The following is a 20,599-nucleotide window of genomic DNA, read 5'->3' as shown; positions in this document are numbered from 1 at the left end:
AAGGCGAACCCGTACAGACTACATGGTAGCAGGCTACGGTAGCTGTTGTGTGTCCTGAACAGAGTGACCTTGTTGTCTGCTCGTTTATTTCAGTGGAGTCTAACTAGTAATATGACAAATACTTCTGGTGCTTAAAACATCGTTCGTGCGCTTTGAATGCAGCACAAATCAGTAATGTAATTGCACGTCTGCTGTGAAAATTCAGGCGGATACTCTTGGGGGAGAAATCGTATGAAAGCTTATGGATGCAGCAACGCAAGCTATCTAGTGCAGTTCACAGTCGCCTCACCTAATTTACGTCGAAAAAGCAGGCATCGGAAATAAAAAAAAAAGTCAACAGATTATCTAAGATACAGGTATGTATTGTTTTTATTTAATTCCCGTAGATATATATATATATATATATATATATATATATATATATATATATATATATATATATATATAATTTAAGATATTTTTTTTAATTACAAACGCCTAACCTTTCGTTTTATTTTGTACACTATCTACATATGGTAAAGTTGTGCGTGTTCCAAACAAAATTACAACGTCCTTCTTCTTCTTATTATTTGTTATTGTTGAATGGTTATATAACCGGTGATCTATTGAGCTGTAGTCTGTTACGGCTTTCGTTCTTTTTATACCATTTTCTCTACCGTAGTTGTTTATTTAAAAAGGGGGGGAATTGTAGTTTATGCGAATCGTTTTGATAATGGTGGCTATTGATGTTCATTCTGAAAAAAAAACTACACCTCCCAGAGTGAAATCGGGGACTGGGGTTCTGGTTCAACAAAGAAGGCAGCAGCAAATCTTCAAACACAGAGGGCATGGGTTATCCTGAACCTGGTCATTGCGGAACGTCATACTGGGGATTGGTTGAGGCCTAAGGCTTTGGTAAAAAATTTTGTACACACCGATATGGGAGCTTTGTATTGAATATTTTTTAAACGTTTTAAAAATGGCCCAGTAACAACAAATTCGGCTAATATATACGCAAACGACTGCAGTGAACATTAATTAAACGACACACCAGTTTTATTTGAAATAGTCAAAGAAATGCATACAAATATTTTGTCACAGGGTAAGTAAAGCGTATTTGTGATGTTTCTCAGACTTTAGTGAAACTAGCCACTGTTGTATGACAAGTATGTTGTGCAGTGCGAGACTTAATATTATTATTGGTTGTATTTTATTTATTTGTATAGCAATTTACTTATAATTTCCATTGGGCGTTTTTTTTTTTTTTTTGTGGCACGATAAGTACCGGTATGTTCGTTATAGGGAACACATTCAAGATAAGCTGTTTATTTTCCTTTGCTTTGTACAATTCAGGCTGAAAAAACAATACAAATAATTGTCCAAATAGCTCGTCTGCGTTTGATGAAGACTGAAAAACAAAACACACGAGGCCGAAGTTGGCTTCTTATTCGCCTGCTTCTTGTTCGCATGTTTCTTATTCAGACTGATCTGCTCCAAACTGAATGATTGGCTTTGTATTTAAGGGGTTAAAATCACGTTGGGCTCAACATTACTCGGTGGATATTTGGGGCAGCTCCTAAACAATATTCATTTCTTTTTTGCTCAGCCCAACACTGATTTCAGGGTCAAAGCTGACAAACATGGCACAGATAGCGAGTTTGCATGTTATCCAATTGATGCAAATTGAATAAGTAACTAGAGTATTTCAGGGGTAAATAGCTTTGGGCCACTGATTTCAAAGTTGATTCTCACAGAGGGGGGAACAACTCTACGTCCCCATGTGTAATTACCCTGGCCCAAAACAGATTTTGATACAAAAACAGCGTGCAAACATGACACAGATTGTGCATTTCAGCTGCTTATTCGCATAGAAATGTAACACACATTGAATAAGTAACTGGGGTATTGTTGGGGTTAAATCGCTCTGGGCCACTGATTGCAAAGTTTATTATTATTATTATTATTATTATTATTATTATTATTATTATTATTATTATTATTTATTAATTTAGCTGACACCTTTATCCAAGGTGACTTGCAAGTATTACAATAGAAAATACATTATTAAAAAATATTCAAAAGTTATTATAATAGTATTGGTATTACTGTTAGTAGCAGCAGTATAGTCGTACTGGTAGTGCTACAGTACCAACACAGTCCCGATTTTCCCAGGACCGCACTCTTTTTAGGTAGCATGTCCTGGTGTCCCCACAAGTTTAGTCAAATCTTATTTTTGTCATGCTATTGGCTAGTTATCTCATTTTTCATGAACATCTGTGTTTGGCCATAGGCTCAACTGTAATTAAGCAGTGCCCGGATAGACAGAGGTAAATCTAAAGCCAACAGCCCCCATAAACCCAGAGACACATTTTAGACAGGACAAGTTTGTAAAATTGACCCTTAAGTGAAAAAAATGAATCTGTAAATGAAATGTTAAACGTTTGCTACATTGATAATGTTCCATAATTACCACAAGGCAGCATGACGATACAATAGTAAAATGCACATTGAATCTTTTTATTTACATTATTATTTTATATGGGAGCTCAGATATATAGATTAAAATGCAGAACAACAACTAGAGAGACTAAATATTAGTTGACTTCAGCACACAGCGCAGGTTGACACTCAACGCATAAAATATTATTAAACCAAGGTGAGGAAGCGTTTTCATTGAAAGAAAGGTGTCTTTGTTTTTAGAATGCCTTATATATTAAATAAAAGTACACAAGGTTGTTTTCTTACTATATGACATGTTTTGAGTACACACCTTGTTACGGCAGACTGGATGAGTGCGGAAACTCTTACTGAGTTACAGTCTTTGTAATTTGACTCCTGGATTTAGGCTTCGGAAAGTTGGTAATGTGAAATAGTAGTAGTGCATCAAAATACGTTTTTGGCCGGGATAACTACCCATGGGTGACATAGAGGGGTTCCCCCTCTGTGAGAATCAATTTTGAAATAAGTGGCCCAAAGCGATTTCACCCTTGAAATACTGCAGTTACTTATTCAATTTGTGTTACATTTCTATGCCAATAAGAAGCTGGAATGCGCTGTCTGTGCCATGTTTGCCCGCAGTTTTTGTATCAAAATCTGTTTTGGGCCAGGGTAATTAAACATGGGGGATGTAGAGGGCCCTCTGTGAGAATCAACTTTGAAATAAGTGGCCCAAAGCTATTTAACCCCTGAAATACTCTAGTTACTTATTCAATTTGTATCAATTGGATAACATGCCAACTCGCTATCTGTGCCATGTTTGTCAGCTGCTTTGACCCTGAATTGTATTAGGCTGAGCAAAAAAACAAATGAATATTGTTCAGGAGCTGCCCCAAATATCAACCGAAAAAATGTTCAGCCTTAACGTGATTTTAACCCCTTAAATACACTGTTACTTATTCAATTATAATACATACATTGGCAGGTGTGCCAGCTGTTTTGACCTTGAAATCAGTGTTGGGTTGAGCAAAAAAGAAATTAATATTGTTTAGGAGCTGCCCCTCAATAAATATCCACAGAGATATTTTCAGCCCAACGTGATTTTAACCCCTTAAATATAAAGCCAGACATTCAGTTTGGAGCAGATCAAAGTCTGAATAAGAAACAGGTGAATAAGAAGCCAACTTCAGCCTTGTACAAAACACATTGTTATTTATCAACTTATTAATAAAATAGTAAACGATATTCCATATTTTGTCAGCTAAGAAATAAATAATAAAATTAATATTTCATGTATTTGAATGTATTTTTTCTAATGAAGCCTAAATTGTTATTGATGCATTTTAAGGTCAGACACTATCCAACAAAAAATATTGTCAGTGCTTAAGATCACTTTACCATGAAGCATAGTCTGGTGTCAAACATTAGATATCTACTGAAGTGTTCTGGAGCCAATTAGGACTTTCTAACTGCTACGTCGGACTTTAAAGTCCTACGTAGTAGAGGTACTTTTTTTTTTTTAATTGGTACTAGGATGCGTTCGTAGATATTCCGTATTGAGTAAGCGCAGTGTTTTGCTTTAGAGTGTGTAAATTGTCTCCACTAGGTGTCTCATTATACATATTGGAAAATAACAAAAGTCACTCGATCCTTAAATGTAAAAAGCTAGCCATAAATCAACGCAAACCAAGGATCTCTTATAAGGAAAGATGTGTGATGTGACGGTGCTGGATAAGTAGTGTTTAAATATACTTTAATCTTATTAAACCGTCAAAATATATGCAGTACATGGTCTTGGTCTATTTGAATAAAAAAGGTAGTACATACACCACAGTATATACTAGTAACTAGGTTCATAATTGCCAGCAGTGTTGGAAATCACATTAAACAGGTAATTTGTAAATGATGCCTGGTGCATTGACTGGTAAAGTTACAATGTCTGTAATGTCTTTTTCAGCTGCCCGATGTTCACTCGTAACTTGAATCTCCTGGGCAGGAGTTGGTTCACCCAAACAGAGGTCTCCCATAACTGCTGGAGGAGCCCATACTTGTGTAGCCCTGCATGGTGGACTGGCCTGCCTCCTTGGATGCAACAATCATACCACAGTGGATCCCTTTCTATGAATTTCAGGCCTCCGGGCCGTATCTGTGGCTCTGTCTGGAGCAGATCACCCAGACAGAGATTTTGTCAGGCGGCACCCTTTCACACTTCCAGTGGTCTCATGGAGTTTTGGGACAGTGAACCTGAGTTCAAACGGAGATGCCAGGATGAGAGACAGGACCCCAGAGAGGCACTCAGATACAGAGGATGGAATTCCTCTTCTTACAGGGCAGACAGCCGAACACGAAACCTCCATTCATTTTCTCAGAATGGACCTGCAGAATCAGTTACTTCAGGCAACAGTCAAACAACACCAGAGCAAACTAGGAAAAGAGGAGGAACTGTTGGCTACAAATATGCAGGTTTATTTCTATTGGGGCTGCAAAGCTTCTGTGCCATTTGGTCTCTTATATAATTGTGTAGTTTTTCGTGTTATGCAGGAGCTTGTAATATAGTCGAGAGCTTTTTATGTTTAAAGTGCACATTTTAAAAGACATATAAACAAAATCCATACAACATAAACTGTCCAACTTGTAATCTTGTTTTTGTTGTGTATGTAGTTTTTGTTTACATTTGTTAATATATATTTTTTCTATATGTTTTACTCTGGCATAATGAAAGCATTTGTATTTCTCACCTGAATTTGCAACATGCCTGGAGATCGCAGGTTCGAATCCAGGCTATGTCACAGCCGACCGTGACCGGGAGTTCCTAGGGGGCGGCACACAATTGGCTGAGCGCTGCCCGGGTAGGGAGGGCTTAGGTCGGCAGGGGAATCCACGGCTCACCGCGCATCAGCGACCCCTGTGGCTGATAGGGCGCCTGTGGTTCTGCAGTGGAGCCGCCAGATCTGTGTTGTCCTCCGGCACTATAGGTCTGGTGGCATTGCCGTGGATCTGCAGTGCGAAAAATGACGGCTTGGCAGGAGCACGTTTCGGAGGACGTGTGTTCCAGCCGCCATTTCCCGAGTCGACGGGGGGGTTGCGAGCGGTGAGCCGAGGATACAGATAATAATTGGGCATGCTAAATTGGGGAGAAAACCGGGGTAAAAAATTGGCGACGACTAAATTAAAAAAAAATAAATAAATAAAAAATGTGCATCTTAAACCTAACAAACCCACTCAAACATCTTACAAAAGATCACAATACTGTTCAACAAAAACATAATGCAGATTAAATTATTTACAGTACTGTGAAACTAAGAAGTGTAGTTATAAAACAGCCTATGAGATCTTTGTGTTGTGTATTGTTGCTTCCAATGAGTATTGTGTGGTTTATGGTCAGGGTCCCCAATACTACCATCTACTGCTTACTATGAATAGGTATGACAACATTTTAAACTGGTTTCCATTCTGTTTGCTTTATTCATAAAGGGGCACCCTATGCTTTTTATACCATAATTCAGTAACAGATTAAGGAGATGCATATAGTAAACTTTAACCACTTTTTAATAAAACAAAAACCAAAATACACAATTTCTACTATTTTAACAAATAGTCTTTAACAAAACCTATTTAATTTTAAATAACTGTTCATTACAAAAGTATTGGCACCCCTGATTTAGTATTTCGTGTGCTCTCCTTTTGCTTTTATCATGGCTTTCTTAACCAGTATGTTACATCTTGTTAGTGAAATCTGGGCCCTTTCTTGCCTGTTTCTTTTAGCTCAGATTGGATATATTACACTTGGCTACAGCATTTTCAGATCAGTTCTAAGCATTTCTATTGGATTGAGATCTGGTGATTGCGAATGCCATTCCAGAACTTTTATTTTGTTTTCCTCAAGGATTTCAGAGTTGACTCAGCCATATGCTTTGGGTCGTTGTCATCTTGAAAGTTAAATTGTCAGCCTACGAGCAGATGGTGTCATTGTACTTTGTAGAATGTTTTGGTACTGTACATGGCTGTATTCATTTGATCTAGGGAGGTCATGATATGAAAATTCTCAGACGATTTTTCTGTGGGGTATTATCACGATATTTGCGAAACAGCACTATTTTACAAAGAACTAAAAAAAAAAAAGACTTACAGATTTAAATTGTTAACTATTCTATTACTATAAAACATGTTTTACAACATTATAAACCTTCAAATTGAAAAGAAATGGTGCTTAATTATAGTACAACAGATATACAAAAACTATTTTAAATACAGAGAACTCTCAGAACAGTTTCTAAACATCTATGAAACAGGTATGAATTACTATAGATAAACTCAAGTGCCATTTTAATCAAGATTAGTCCTTATTTGGATGTTTCTCTTCATTTTTAGTCTGATTTAAGGATGTTAAAAATGCCTTATTCCCAAATCAAATCGCTACACTATTGGGTTAAAAGCATTTCTAAATGGAGCTGGTAGCGTCAGCCTGCCCTGTTTTACTCCATTACCAGTAATTGAGCATATGACAATGAATAAATAGAATACATTGGAATACAGATTAGCTGTGGTGAGCCTCTCCTTACAGCTTTTTTGAAATGTTTCATGTTCAGAACTTTCTATAAAAAAAAAGGATATATATATATATATATATATATATCAAATGTGTTAAGACTATATATATATATATATATATATATATATATATATATATATATATATATATATATATATAAAATATATATTGTCATCAACAAAAGGTTAAACGTTAAATTCATGTTTGAAAGTGCTATGTTTCGTTGAAAATAAATAATTATTATTACTGTATGTAGCTAAAATATATATATATATAATTTAGTTTTCTAATCATAAAACAGGAATACTAAAACGCAATAGGATTATTATTATTACACACAATTAGTTTTACTTAACACTTTTTAATAAACACTTTGTTCCTTAACAATGTTGTTTCTTTGTAAAACGCTTGGTGGTGATCTCTTAAATGCTGTTGCTGCAGTTCGGCATAATTTACAAATTTGCCCTCCCTCTTCAATTACCTGGTCATTTGTCATTTTTTTTTTTAAACCAAAATTGTCACAGATAACTGATTTTATCCGTTTTTTTTAGGAGGAAAGTTTGTTTCTGTAGTTCTCGCTATCTGCCATGGTTGTTTTTGTGTGCTGCTCTTGTTGATTTTTGTGGCTATATAAAACCCAGTGGGAGGTCAATTATTGCTCTGTGCTGGATGTTCTATTATAGTTTTATCTGCATTCTGTCCAGTTGATGTGTCTTTCTCAAAGTGGGCAAAATCATAAATACAAATAAATACATTACCACGATAATTAAAACTATTGACGATAGACTAATCATTAGAATTTACAATTTACAATTTAGGCACAAGGTTTTCTTCATTTGAAGGCTTTCCTTTTTTTTTCTCCAAATTTATCAACTTTTGAGGAAAAGTTTTGTTTTAGTCTTATTAGACCATAACATTTTGTTGAAGAATGCTTCAGGTTCCGGTTCATATTTCTTGGCAAATTTTAGACGGTTTGTTGTATGAATTTTCTTTCAGAGTTGTTTGCAGCGAGGTCTACGTGCATACAACTCTTGTGTGTTTAAGTCCTTGGCTGTTCCTCTTTAATTCTTTTTGGCCGCTCGGATGATTCTTCTACCTGCTGTACCTGTAATTTTCTTTGGACATCCACTTCTTTCAAGCATTTGAATGGAATTTGTCCTGTGGTGGTACTTGATTATTTCTCTGATTTGTGGATTTTGGCATTCCATATTTCTCTGATACTGTTCTGTAGCATTTCCTTTGTTGTAGTTTTGTGACTGCAAGTGTTTTTCTCAAACGTGAATCCAACTCTTTTGTCTTGGCCATCTGCTGTGTTCACAAAATGAAGTTCTTCAACAGATGTTGGAAATAATTACTTATTTTTCTGGCTACTGACTTTACAATGCAGCTTAATTACTGGGTAAGGGTTTTCAATCTAATAAATATATTTTAAATTGGTTTTATTAAATTGACAGACCTTTTTAATGTAAACGTGCCAATACTTTTGTCATGAACAAGTATTTCAAGTTACTTAAGTGTTTTTTTTTTTTTAAATATGAAGATTAGTTAAACTACCAGAAATTGTGTATTTTGGTTTTTGTCATTAATTGGTGGCTAATGTTCACTAAAGTATTGTATTTAACATGTTTTCTTGAATTACACAGTGTAACAATTTTTTTTTTTTTTTTTTGGTTCCTGGGTAGTAAGTGTTATTTCCTAATTGCTTATGCCTCAAAAGTATAGAAAATGGCTATTATTCCCCACAAACTTTGCTTTTGTGACCAGGACAGTGATATTTTGAAAATGTACCTATTTTCCAGAACATTCCAGATAGATTCAGTGCTGAGTAAACTTGGAGTAACTTCTAGAACTTTCCAGTAATATAAATAGTAGTATAAATACAGGGGCCTTAAGCCCACCAGTTCAGTTTAGTTCCAGCTGCATTACAACAGCATTACAACAGGATTACAACAGCATCAAGACCTTGCTGGACGCCTTGAAGTATGATGAGTATGGCTGGGAGGTCATAGGAGTCTTCAAAATGGTGGCATTCCTGATGGGTCTCCAAGGCGGTTTTACCAAGTTTCCCTGCTATCTTTGCCTTTGGGACAGCAGGGACACCAAGGCGCACTACCACAGGCAGGACTGGCCACAGCGGACCGAGTTCTCTGTGGGGAGGAACAACGTCAAGTGGGAGCCACTAGTGGACCCCCGGAAGGTGCTAATGCCACCACTGCACATCAAATTGGGCATTATGAAACAATTTGTCAGAGCTCTAGATAAGGAGTCGGCAGCCTTCAAGTACCTTCAAGACTTCTTCCCTAAGCTGTCTGAGGCAAAGGTCAAAGCCGATGTCTTCGTCGGACCACAGATAAAGAAGATCCTAGAGTGCAATGAATTCCCCAAGAAGCTCACTAGTAAGGAGAAAGCGGCTTGGAACAGCTTTGTCGCAGTGGTTCGGGGCTTCCTGGGCAATCACAAGGCCGAAAACTATGTGGAGCTGGTTGAGACTCTGGTGAAGAACTACGGCACAATGGGCTGTAGGATGTCCCTCAAAGTCCATATCCTTGATGCTCATCTTGATAAATTCAAGGAGAACATGGGAGCGTACTCGGAAGAGCAAGGCGAGCGCTTCCACCAGGATATACTGGACTTTGAACGCCGCTACCAAGGACAGTATAACGAGAACATGATGGGAGACTACATTTGGGGGCTGATTCGTGAAAATGATTTACAGTATAATCGTAAATCTCGAAAAACTACTCACTTCTAAATCTTTTGTAGTCATTTTTGTATTACTTTAGTATAAATACATGTTAATTTGGATTCATATGTTGTTTTTTTCTGACTTTATGTGAACAAAAAGACACAAATTCGCCCATTTTCTCATTGGAAATAGGTAAACTTCAAAATATCACTGTCCTGGTCACAAAAGCAAAGTTTGTGGGGAATAATAGCCATTTTCTATATTTGAGGCATAAGCAATTAGGAAATAACACTTACTACCCAGGAACAAAAATTGTGTTACATAGTGTTATCTTTTATAAAGTGTAGGGTGCCAATACTTTTGTCTGTAATTGTATTTTTCTGTCTGTTTTCCAGAACAAATACAGAGACACTGGGAATATTTCTCGCATTACAAAGAAAAATCAAGACCGCATGCAGAAGTGTACATTGCTGACAGGGAAAAAAATGAAGAATTTGACTTTACAGTCATGTCTTACAACATCCTTTCTCAACACTTGTTGGAAGATAATGCACACTTGTACAAGCACTGCAGACGTCCAATATTACACTGGGGACATCGATTCCCCAACATTGAGCAGGAACTCAAACAACATAATGCAGATGTGAGTTTAAAAAAAAAACAAAAAAAAAACATCCTAGTGTAACTTTCCCACAGACATATACTTCCGGTTCCACAAACTGCACCTGTGCTACCTAATGTTACCTCAGTGTAACGGGGTCTGTGAAATAAGCCAATGCAAATGGCGGCCCGCGGCCCAAATCCGGCCTGTGGACAGGTGTCGTCTGGCGGATGCCTCCTGGCAGGACTGAGCGAGAGCGGAACTTCATTTTAATATTACCGCAAGGGGGCTGTCATGGGGGATTCTCCGTATGACCTTCATATATTTCTTGCGAGTAAGCAGAAAATTAAGTGTTTTGCAATATCGATTCCAAAGTACAGTACTTGCTGATTGTGATGATACATTTATGCCTCGCTATGGTAGACAGGAACGCAGAATAACATAAAACACAATTCAAAAGTAGCATACTTTTTTTTTTTTTAAATGCTTCATTGCGTTATGACAAATTTAATGAGAAAAATGGCACTTTCGTTCTGCGATCAGCTTTAGAACACAAGGTGTGATAGACCTGACAGCGATACGTAGGCAGTCCTCCAAAGATTCTTGTCAGCCTGTTTCATGCATCTGTTTTTAATATTGCATTCATTGTGGAATAAGCTGCTTCGCATGTGTAAGTAGATCCAAACATGGAGAGCACAAACAGAGCCAGCGGTAGTTATCTGCTATATAGGCGGACCAGAATGATTCCAGATTTCCTTTGTTAATGAATTCAGTTTTCAGCAATGACGATGCCTGCAAATATAGTTCTAGTTGCTGCTTCGTCGATTGCAGGAAGCACTTGCTTTGCATGGGACGAGAAATCACCATCGGGGTTGATGGAAAATGGATTACGGACAAAAACTATTATGTACCTGGGAATACTGAAGTTGTCAAAGCGAGCACTGAAATCGTCTTTCAGCTGTAATTTTGCGTTAAATTTCACTTACAACATATTGGAGTGTTAAACTAAACTAATTTGTCTCTTAATAGATACAACACAGATGCTATATTTATTATTTAATATTTATTTGGAGGTTACAAAGACATACTATCACAATTGTTACTTCTTTTTTCCTATTGACGAGCTCTGTGGCTGCCCGTGTGTCATTTGGCCCGCCATCAAATAAATTACCCACCACTGCTCTACTAAGCTGTTGCTATCATATAAGATTTGTAGCAAAAACTTTTACTGTTACTAAATTGTGAGTGTTAAATATCATATGTATGAAGCTCAGTTCCATTTATTGGTCATTTGAGCAGTCATTATATAGTTTGGACCTTTTGAGGCCGTAAGCGTAAGCAATAACCATTTAGAAATACTAAAAGAGAAATGAATTTCATGACAAATGTTTAGACCAGAAGTCTCTTTCAACAAAGAAGACATTTAAAAAAAAAAAAAAAAAAAAAACTTCTAATTGAAATGTTTGTCATTAAATTGGATTATTTTAGTATTTCTAAATTAAGCACTATTAGTGTTTATAGGATTTTGGGATTCATAATAATTTAACTAGATTTAATAAGCATATGTGGTTTCATTTTGCAGAATGTTTGTTTATTTATTTATTTACAATGCTTTTAATTATGCAGCTGTTCAAATTGTTTTTTTCTAGATTTTGTGTCTGCAAGAAGTGCAAGAGGATCACTACGAAACCCAGATCAAACCAAGTCTAGAATCCTTAGGTACCTGCTTGTTATATATTGCTAAGCGATTAAATTGCCAAAACAATTTTGGCAACCCATTCCCAGAATGTATGTTGATAAAAACATAGAATAAAAAAGGTATAATCTACAGAATAAAGATCTCCATCACACCTTAAACTGGAGTATCAAACAAGGTCTGCATGGTAACAAAGACACAGTTTTGCATGGAAATTGAGCTAACTGTTTTAATTATCAAAATTCTTTTTTTACATTTAAATCTCAAATTAATTGAAACATTTGTTGGACACATCTCAAATCTTTTTGAAAATATTTTACTGATTTCATAAGTACTAACACTTTCTATCTGATTGCCATCAAGGTGAGCTCTAGATTCTGTAGATTTTGATCACTAGAGGGAGCAATTGGCTTTCTTGAGGTTTTTATGTACAGTATCAAAAGGTTTGATTTATTTTAACTGTTCATATGTACTTGATTATTCAGTCAATTGATCAATATATTTAGCTTCATCTGCTTAAAGAGCAGCTTTTGTATTTTGTGATTTTAAAACACAGTACTTGGAAAGATAACATGCTTGGCTTTCTTTCCTCTATAGGTTACCACTGTGAATACAAGATGCGGACAGGTAGAAAACCTGATGGCTGTGCCATAGGGTTCAAGCAATCTAAATTTTCCCTTGTATCAAGTCACCCGGTTGAGTTTTTCCGTCATGGCATCCCCCTATTAGACAGGGATAATGTGGGACTGGTTCTGCTGCTGAAACCCGCAGCTACACAGAGCCCTGCCCCCAGCATCTGTGTGGCCAACACTCATCTGCTGTACAACCCCAGACGAGGAGACATCAAGCTGACCCAGCTGGCAATGCTGCTGGCAGAGATCGGACGAGTCTCAGTTCAAGAAGATGGCAGCTGCTGCCCCATCATCCTCTGTGGTGACTTCAACTCCGTGCCAGGTTCACCGCTCTACAGTTTTGTGAAAGAAGGGAAACTGGATTATGAAGGACTTCTTATTAGCAAGGTAACATTTTTTTAATCGACAAGGGTGTGTGGGAATTTTGCCTATGTGACATCCAAAAGTCTTTACTAATTTGAAGTTGTTTCACCTTTAATGGAACTACAATAGGGTATATTTGCACAAATTAACTTGTCAATTGCCACATACTTATTTTTTTGCCAAGTGTATAGAATCCTTTGTAGGCCCACATGTGCAATTTTACTAATTAAGGTCCTCTTTAAACAACTTCAGTATTCAGTATGTTATTTACCATTATAAGCTCTGATAAATATTTCAAGATAATGGCGCTAACATTTAAAAAAAAAAAAAAATGCGAGGTAGGAAAAATGAGCAAAACTGTATATGTGGGCCTTCATAGGATTTAATATGCGTGAAATGTTTTAAAATTAAAAATACCAACAGCGTGTATAGAAGCCTGCCGATGATAATGTTTTTTTCATACAATTCCCAAACCATTTATCTTAAATCATTACATAAATGTATCTTAGTGGCTTACTGTATAGACTTTATCGTATGATTTATTTATTTTTCCTTCAGATTTCTGGACAAGAACAGACTCCTCGAGGCCAGCGGATATTGTCTGTGCCCCTTTGGCCTAAAAGCCTTGGGATATCTCACAGCTGTAAATATGAAACTGGATACCATAGCAATACAGGTTCATAATAATTTTAATGTACCACTCATGTGGCTACATTTATCGTAAGCCATGTTGAGTTGTCGTCGCCATAAATACTATGTCATTTTCTTTTTGTTGACATATCCTTTATCAATGGCACATTTCTTATCATTGCAGACAAATCCACTGAAGATACAGAAGACTCTTCTAATGTGCCTTCAGCTGTCAGTCAAGATAAATCTTCCCCTCCAAGTGAAAAGTAGGTTTTGGTTTGTTTAAAATGTCAGTGAAGAGGGGAAATTGGAACATTTGTGACACTTTATACCATTAGGTAGCTGAAAAGTTGTACTTTGAGAGATTTTAAAGTTTCATTTTCACTGTGTTGATTCTATTTCAGAAATAAGGTCACACTGTTTTGTCATCATTACACAAATAACATATCACCCCACTTAATCTGTCGTATAATTTCACCATTTCTAGTTACACACACTGTCGCAAACCATCTCTAGAATCTGAAACAAGATTTATTATTATTATTATTATTATTATTATTATTATTATTATTATTATTATTATTATTTATTTCTTAGCAGACGCCCTTATCCAGGGCGACTTACAATCGTAAGCAAATACATTTCAAGTGTTACAATACAAGTAATACAATAAGAGCAAGAAATACAATAACTTTTGTTTAACCAGTGTTGTCTTTGCAAATTGATTCCAAGGTTGTCATATTTCATTATTATAGGATACTAGTTAACAATTTGACATTACTTTTAGTTTGATGCATATGTCAACTTCTCTTGTGAACTGTGACCATGTAATCTCAACCTTGCCACAAACTGTATAACAGGTTTGTATGAATTTGGGAATCAACACATAACCTGTGCCTCTTCCTATGTGCACGTGTTTTGATATCTAATCACGTTGACCTGTGACCAGATGGCCACCATGTTGGGGGTCATATGACCTTTTGGTTTCCAGATGATAAATACCTAATGCATCAAGGTATTGACTTCATACTTGGTACACACATGTATTCTATGATTCCTTAGACCTAGTTTGATCATGGGTGTTATGCAAGAAAAATTAACCCTTTCCAGACTTTTTTTTTTTTTTTTTTTGCAATGGCGCCTCAGTGTCAAAGCCTTGTGTCTCAGAAACCATTGGAGGTAGGGACTTGATATTTACAGGGTTATATACAGTCAGCACTCGGATATACGACACTCAGATGCACGTCAAGCACATTTTACCATCCTTGTATTAAGAAACAAATCAATTCCCATTATATATGCAACAAATTAACGCACTTACCCGTCACATGTGATTTCCAGCTCTGTCACCAGTTTTCTGATACAAAGCCTATCTCTTCAATGTTAACATTTATTTGATTATCCGTCACAAACCACTTTTTTTTTTCTTGCATGCGCAACTCAGTCTATGTCTTTTATTGTGCAGTTAACACAGCGTTGCTTCTAGTTTCACCTGACAAATGCAGTAACAACAAAGCGAGCGAGACCAGCTTTGCAATGCCAAACAGTTAATCTGAACAGTTTTAGATAGTGTGATGTATTTTTTAAAATCTGTGATCTTTAGTTGCTTTTGTGCATTTTCATTTGTAATGAACTTTGACATTAGGGCCTTATCAAGCAGTATATTCTGACTTTGGATACTGTTTTATTGTGGAAACTTTTTTTTTTTTTTTTGCTAAATTGCATTGCTTTTTACGTTTTACGCAGTTCTGTGCATGGGTAACCTTTTGGTTTAATTTTGCTGTTGGGCTGTTAATGGGGAATTTTACATCCTTTTAAATCTGGTACGTATTGTAGCACTGTGTACTGTATTACAGTCCACGTGTCCACAGTCTCTTGGCAAGTCATATTTTCAGAATCATATCGTTATGAATTAAAATACTTCTGTTGAAAATATAGTACTGTACCAACAAAACCAACCACAGTACATCTAAATGGAAGCCTACTTTTATTTTAAAACACAGTCCTTTCAGCTGTGCATTTTTGACATTGTATCTTTTTTTGTGTTCCTTGAAAAACGACAAAGGATTGGAACGGGCCAAAATGAAATAATCAGATATGCGTCACACTCTTTTAACCGTCACTGAAGTCATAATTTTATAGGGTCGGATATGCGAGTGCTGACTGTAAAGCCTTCATGCTAAATGTGTTTCTGACCATGAAATTGACATCTGATGTAATGTGGCTTCCATATTGAAGTCAAGTAACTCTTGAAGTTACAGCTGCATAGAGACAGTACACTTTGAGTTATTGCCTCAATGCTACACACTGTACCCATTACTAATGTCCAGTAGAAACTTACCCTTTCACTGCCACATTGCTTTAAACATTAAATGTGGTCCAGTGAACATTAACTGTTTTAGTGCCTCATTGTCTTTTAACCTCTTTTTCACATTTACATTTTACTTCATGTTTACAAAGTATTCCATCTGATATGACACTGGGGATTGATATCGCTCGGATGTGACACGGGATTGATATCGCTCGGATGTGACACTGGGGATTGATATCGCTCGGATGTGACACTGGGGATTGATATCGCTCGGATGTGACACTGGGGATTGATATCGCTCGGATATGACTGGGGATTGATATCGCTCGGATGTGACACTGGGGATTGATATCGCTCGGATATGACACTGGGGATTGATATCGCTCGGATATGACTGGGGATTGATATCGCTCGGATATGACTGGGGATTGATATCGCTCGGATTTGACACTGGGGATTGATATCGCTCGGATATGACTGGGGATTGATATCGCTCGGATATGACTGGGGATTGATATCGCTCGGATGTGACACTGGGGATTGTTTGTTTTTGTTCACAAACTCCCATTTCTAGTTTATATTGTGTTAAGCACAGTAAGAAACAGCTTGTGAACACTGTTGTGGGAAGCTAGAGGACTGCAGTGCAATTCACTGAATCGTTTAATCTTTGATAATAAGTACTGCTCATAAACATTTTTTTTTACGATTTACTTGATTTGAATCTTTTAATGATAAATAATCTTACAAGCCTTAAGAGTCTGGATAAAACGGTAACACGTACTTATAGTATTTTATTTTTGTTTCTTTTTTTTGTGTGTATTTAAAGGGTTCGGTCAAGTATTGAGCACCAGTTTAACTTGACCTCAGTTTACTCACATTACCTGTCAGAAGGCCGGAGGCCAGAGGTTACAACTTGTCACTCCAAGACAGCCACCACTGTGGATTACATTTTCTACTCTGCAGCCAAAGATGATCTCACAGTACAAGCAGGTAAAAAAGAATCTTACAGGCACAGACTGGCTAAGATGGGGTCAGTGATTTCTTGGCATGTAAGCAACTATTTATATGTCCAGTTGATAATGTGGCCAGTAACAGATATTGGAAAGAAATCGGTATTGGCAGTAGGCATACCAATAGCCACATCAGTTCATTTCTGCTACATTTTCTGAGGATTGAGAGGAAGAATTACTTTAAAAAACTCAACAACTTAAATATCTATAGTGTGTAAAGTGTGTGTGTGTGTAGTTGGCTTCTGTATAAAATGTATGTGGATGGAATAAGTGCCAAACTCAAAGGTAACCTGTAAGAGGCTTACCTGTAAGCAGCTAGCATTGGGGAAACACACTCCACTGTCTCTCTTTTTTAATGATGAAATATTCACCGTTAAGTTCATGATTTACCCTTTTGCCTTCTGGCTACTATCAGTAAATGTGAACTACTCCTTGATAAATAGATTACAGTGCCAAGGATGAGGATAGAGAGGTAACAAAATGAATAATACTACAGACTGATCACTGAGCTGTCTTTTCTTCCAGCAGGGGGCAGCACAATCCACAATGGCCAGTTGCAGGTTCTTGCCAGGCTTTCTCTTCTCGGTGAAAATGAATTGTGGCCTGTTAATGGACTGCCTAATGAGCACAACTCCTCTGATCACCTGCCTTTGCTGGCCAAATTTAGACTGCTGCACTAACACAATGAGCGTCATGCTGTGGGTTTACTTTGTACTTTCCAAACAACCCAAACCATGCAAACAGTGTAGTGTGTGTTTTATTTGGGGGGGGGGGGGGGGTTGGTATTGTTTTCTGAGTTTTTTGTTTGTTTTACTTTTTTACTTTGTACAGTATTTGTTATTTTATTGAATATGTTGTGGGTAATTTTAAAGGTGCACAAATATATAGAGTTGACTTGCTATACTTTAGCAACAAGTGGTTGACACGCTATTTTCAAACCTGGTTCTATGAATCCAACCTGTATTTCCAGTATGTCACTTGGTTTAGATAGGTATGTTTAGACAGAATGTGTTGATTCCTGTGATTTTTAAGCTGCACAACATTAAATTTTTTTCTTAGTGATCCTATGTTTGAAATTTTATGTAATTACCAATATTCTATCATGTATCCAATAACTGCAATAGGACAGGCAGTTTTAGACATTATCGGCGGGTTACACAGACCCAAATTTAGCATTAATCTTGGACTATCTTACCTAAGGTAACATTAGGTAGTCCAAGACTAATGATAATCATGCTTTTTAGGTTAAGAAATTGTTCATCTTTGATTAACTATCAAGGTAGCCTTCGGTTTGTTTATGTCTTCATTGTAGATGCATGTGTCTGTTTAACCGCACTGTAAAAATGTACCGTAAATACATTCATAGGCTAAATCCCTGTAAATTATCCAATAAGTTTTATTTATCAAAACTATTCAATCAGATAGTTATTGCTACAAAAACTGCTGCTATTTTGTTTTTTAAAAACAAAAATATCAGGGAGTGTAGCTACCACTTTAGAATGTATCTTAGTAAATTCAGGATTTTTTAATTTTTTTTAAAGGATCATTTTAATAACAGTTGTCATTTAAGTGAACCATATATTGAAATACTATTTTATATATATTAAACTCTTATTTGCATGTGCAGTTTGTTTGATCATTTAGTTTGGTTTTAAAATGATAGTGTTTGGTTGATAGGTATATCTTACAGCTTTGTTACCTGTGAAGATGCTGAATTTGCTGAAATGTGCTTTTTTCCCTGATCCATGACAGTGCATTACTGTGCATTTTATATAAATGAGCAATGAGCTTACTTTTAAAAAGTGTAAATTCGGCATCTGCCGTAGCTATTGCTACAGAGCTATAATGCATACCCACCAAACATACTTTAAAACCAGACCACAGAGATAAAATTGCTGACCATGGAAGTATCAGTAAAAACAAATTTAAAAATATTCTGTGAAGTGTAAAATCTCTATTTTAATGATCTAAAGCTGGGATGTTCAACTGCGGTCCACACAGTCCAGGTTTTCTCCAATCACATACGACAAAATTATGTATAATATGGATGTATAATAATTATTTTTAAAGCTTGTTATGAACTGGATAAATGCAACGGACTAACCTTGAGCACAATAAAGCTGGACTGTTTAACACTTGTCTAATAGTTCAGGTTTTTCATTTAAGATGTGACTGTGTCAAACATGGTGTTTTATTGGGGCTCCCGAGTGGTGCATCCAGTAAAGGCACTCCACGTGGAGTGCAGGATGTGCCCTATAGCCTGGAGATCACAGGTTCGAATCCAGGCTATGTCATTGCCGACCGTGACGGGGGTTCCTTGGGGGCGGTGCACAATTAGCCGAGCTCCGCCCGGGTAGGGAGGGCTTAGGCTGGCAGGGCAATCCATGGTTCACTGCGCACCAGTGACCCCTGTGGCTGATAGGGTGCCTGCGGGTCTGCAGTGGAGCCATTCAGATCTGTGTTATTCTCCGGCACTATAGGTGTGGTGGCTTCGCTGTGAATCTGCAGTGCGAAAAATGACAGATTGGCAGGAACGCATTTTGGAGGACACATGTTTCAGCCGGGGGGTTGTAGCGGTGAACTGGGATAAAAATAATAATTGGGCATTCCAAATTAGGGAGAAAACCGGGGTAAAAACCATTGGCGATGACTAAAAAAGAAAAGAAAAAGGCGTTTTTACTGTTATCTGTTTAATGAATATGTTGTAACTGGAGAAACATCAGACTACTTTTTTTTTTTTTTGTAAATGCTTTTAATAAATTTGACCTTGTGTGGAAATTATAACTAGCAAATTACAAGATTTTAATTTTAGCATTAATCTGTAAAGCTAGTAAGACGTTATTTCAATGCTTTTGATTAATCTTGAGGACCCTTGGATCTTTTAAGTTCTTTTAAGTTCCCTGTTGTGAACGACAGGATATCCTAGCCAGAGGTTCTGATGCATCTCCTTCTGGCATGAAACTGAGTGTGCCACAAACAGTCTGCAAAGCAGCAGATGCAGAAACAGTACTCATTAGTGCAATGAACTGTAGCGCCATGTCCTGGGGATATTTGTTTTCCTGACACAGTTAGCAAGGAGGAACTTATGTTTCACAGATACGTGTTTTTTCTTTTTTTTTTCTTTTTTTTTTCCATTCTTTGAAGTGGACCCATGCGTACGGTGCAAGAAGTACCACTTAAATTTTGTACCAAGGGTGTTTAATAAAAGTTGGTTAGCAGCACCTAATCTTTTTTTTTTCCCCCACATGTATTTAATAGAAATAAAATTCAGGGTCACAAACGATACAAACAGTTTAATATTCAGTTGGTAATTCTGTTTTAATGCTAGCATGTGTTTTTGTTTGGTTTTGTTTTGCCCATTTATGACTTGTTAGGAATCTCTGCCAATCACTTTCTTTTGAGTTTCCAAATCCAATTTGTCTGTGATAACACAATATGGTACAGTTTGGATAAACAAACGTTATGATGTGTCTATAGCGACACCTGCCTGTAGCTAAGTCAAATTAGTGATTTGGTTGAAGTCCATGGAATCCGCAAATAACTGATTATTTTAGTTAAAATCCAGGACCGTAAATATGGACGACCAAAACATCTATCCTATAATATATGTAGGGCTTGAGGTTTTTTCAGACAGCTGTGACAAATTACATTAATTGCTCATCACTGATCCCAATTGCATTTTATTCTTGTAGTCGCCTAGTTT

General features: G+C 36.8%; 1 protein-coding gene across 4 annotated transcripts; it reads left to right on the top strand.

Annotated features, from left to right (window-relative positions):
• angel2 (angel homolog 2 (Drosophila)) lies at positions 1–19,031 on the top strand. 4 transcript variants are annotated; one of them, XM_034019098.3, is made up of 9 exons: positions 1–356; positions 4,373–4,878; positions 10,049–10,296; positions 11,904–11,973; positions 12,548–12,969; positions 13,504–13,621; positions 13,760–13,841; positions 16,713–16,876; positions 17,422–19,031. In XM_034019098.3, exons 2-9 carry the CDS (start codon positions 4,380–4,382, stop codon positions 17,574–17,576), a joined length of 1,758 nt encoding a protein of 585 aa, XP_033874989.3. In that variant the 5' UTR covers positions 1–356; positions 4,373–4,379; the 3' UTR covers positions 17,577–19,031. The 4 variants fall into 4 exon arrangements, with proteins under 4 accessions (XP_033874989.3, XP_033874990.3, XP_033874987.3 ...); XM_034019099.3 differs by lacking the exon at positions 1–356 and adding an exon at positions 679–894; XM_034019096.3 differs by lacking the exon at positions 1–356 and adding an exon at positions 679–1,081.
• The last annotated feature ends 1,568 nt before the right edge of the window (positions 19,032–20,599 follow it).

Source organism: Acipenser ruthenus, chromosome 6 (genome assembly GCF_902713425.1).
Source record: "Acipenser ruthenus chromosome 6, fAciRut3.2 maternal haplotype, whole genome shotgun sequence".
Lineage (NCBI taxonomy): Eukaryota > Metazoa > Chordata > Actinopteri > Acipenseriformes > Acipenseridae > Acipenser > Acipenser ruthenus.
Note: the sequence above shows the minus strand (reverse complement) of the source record. Positions and strands in the feature narration are given on the sequence as shown.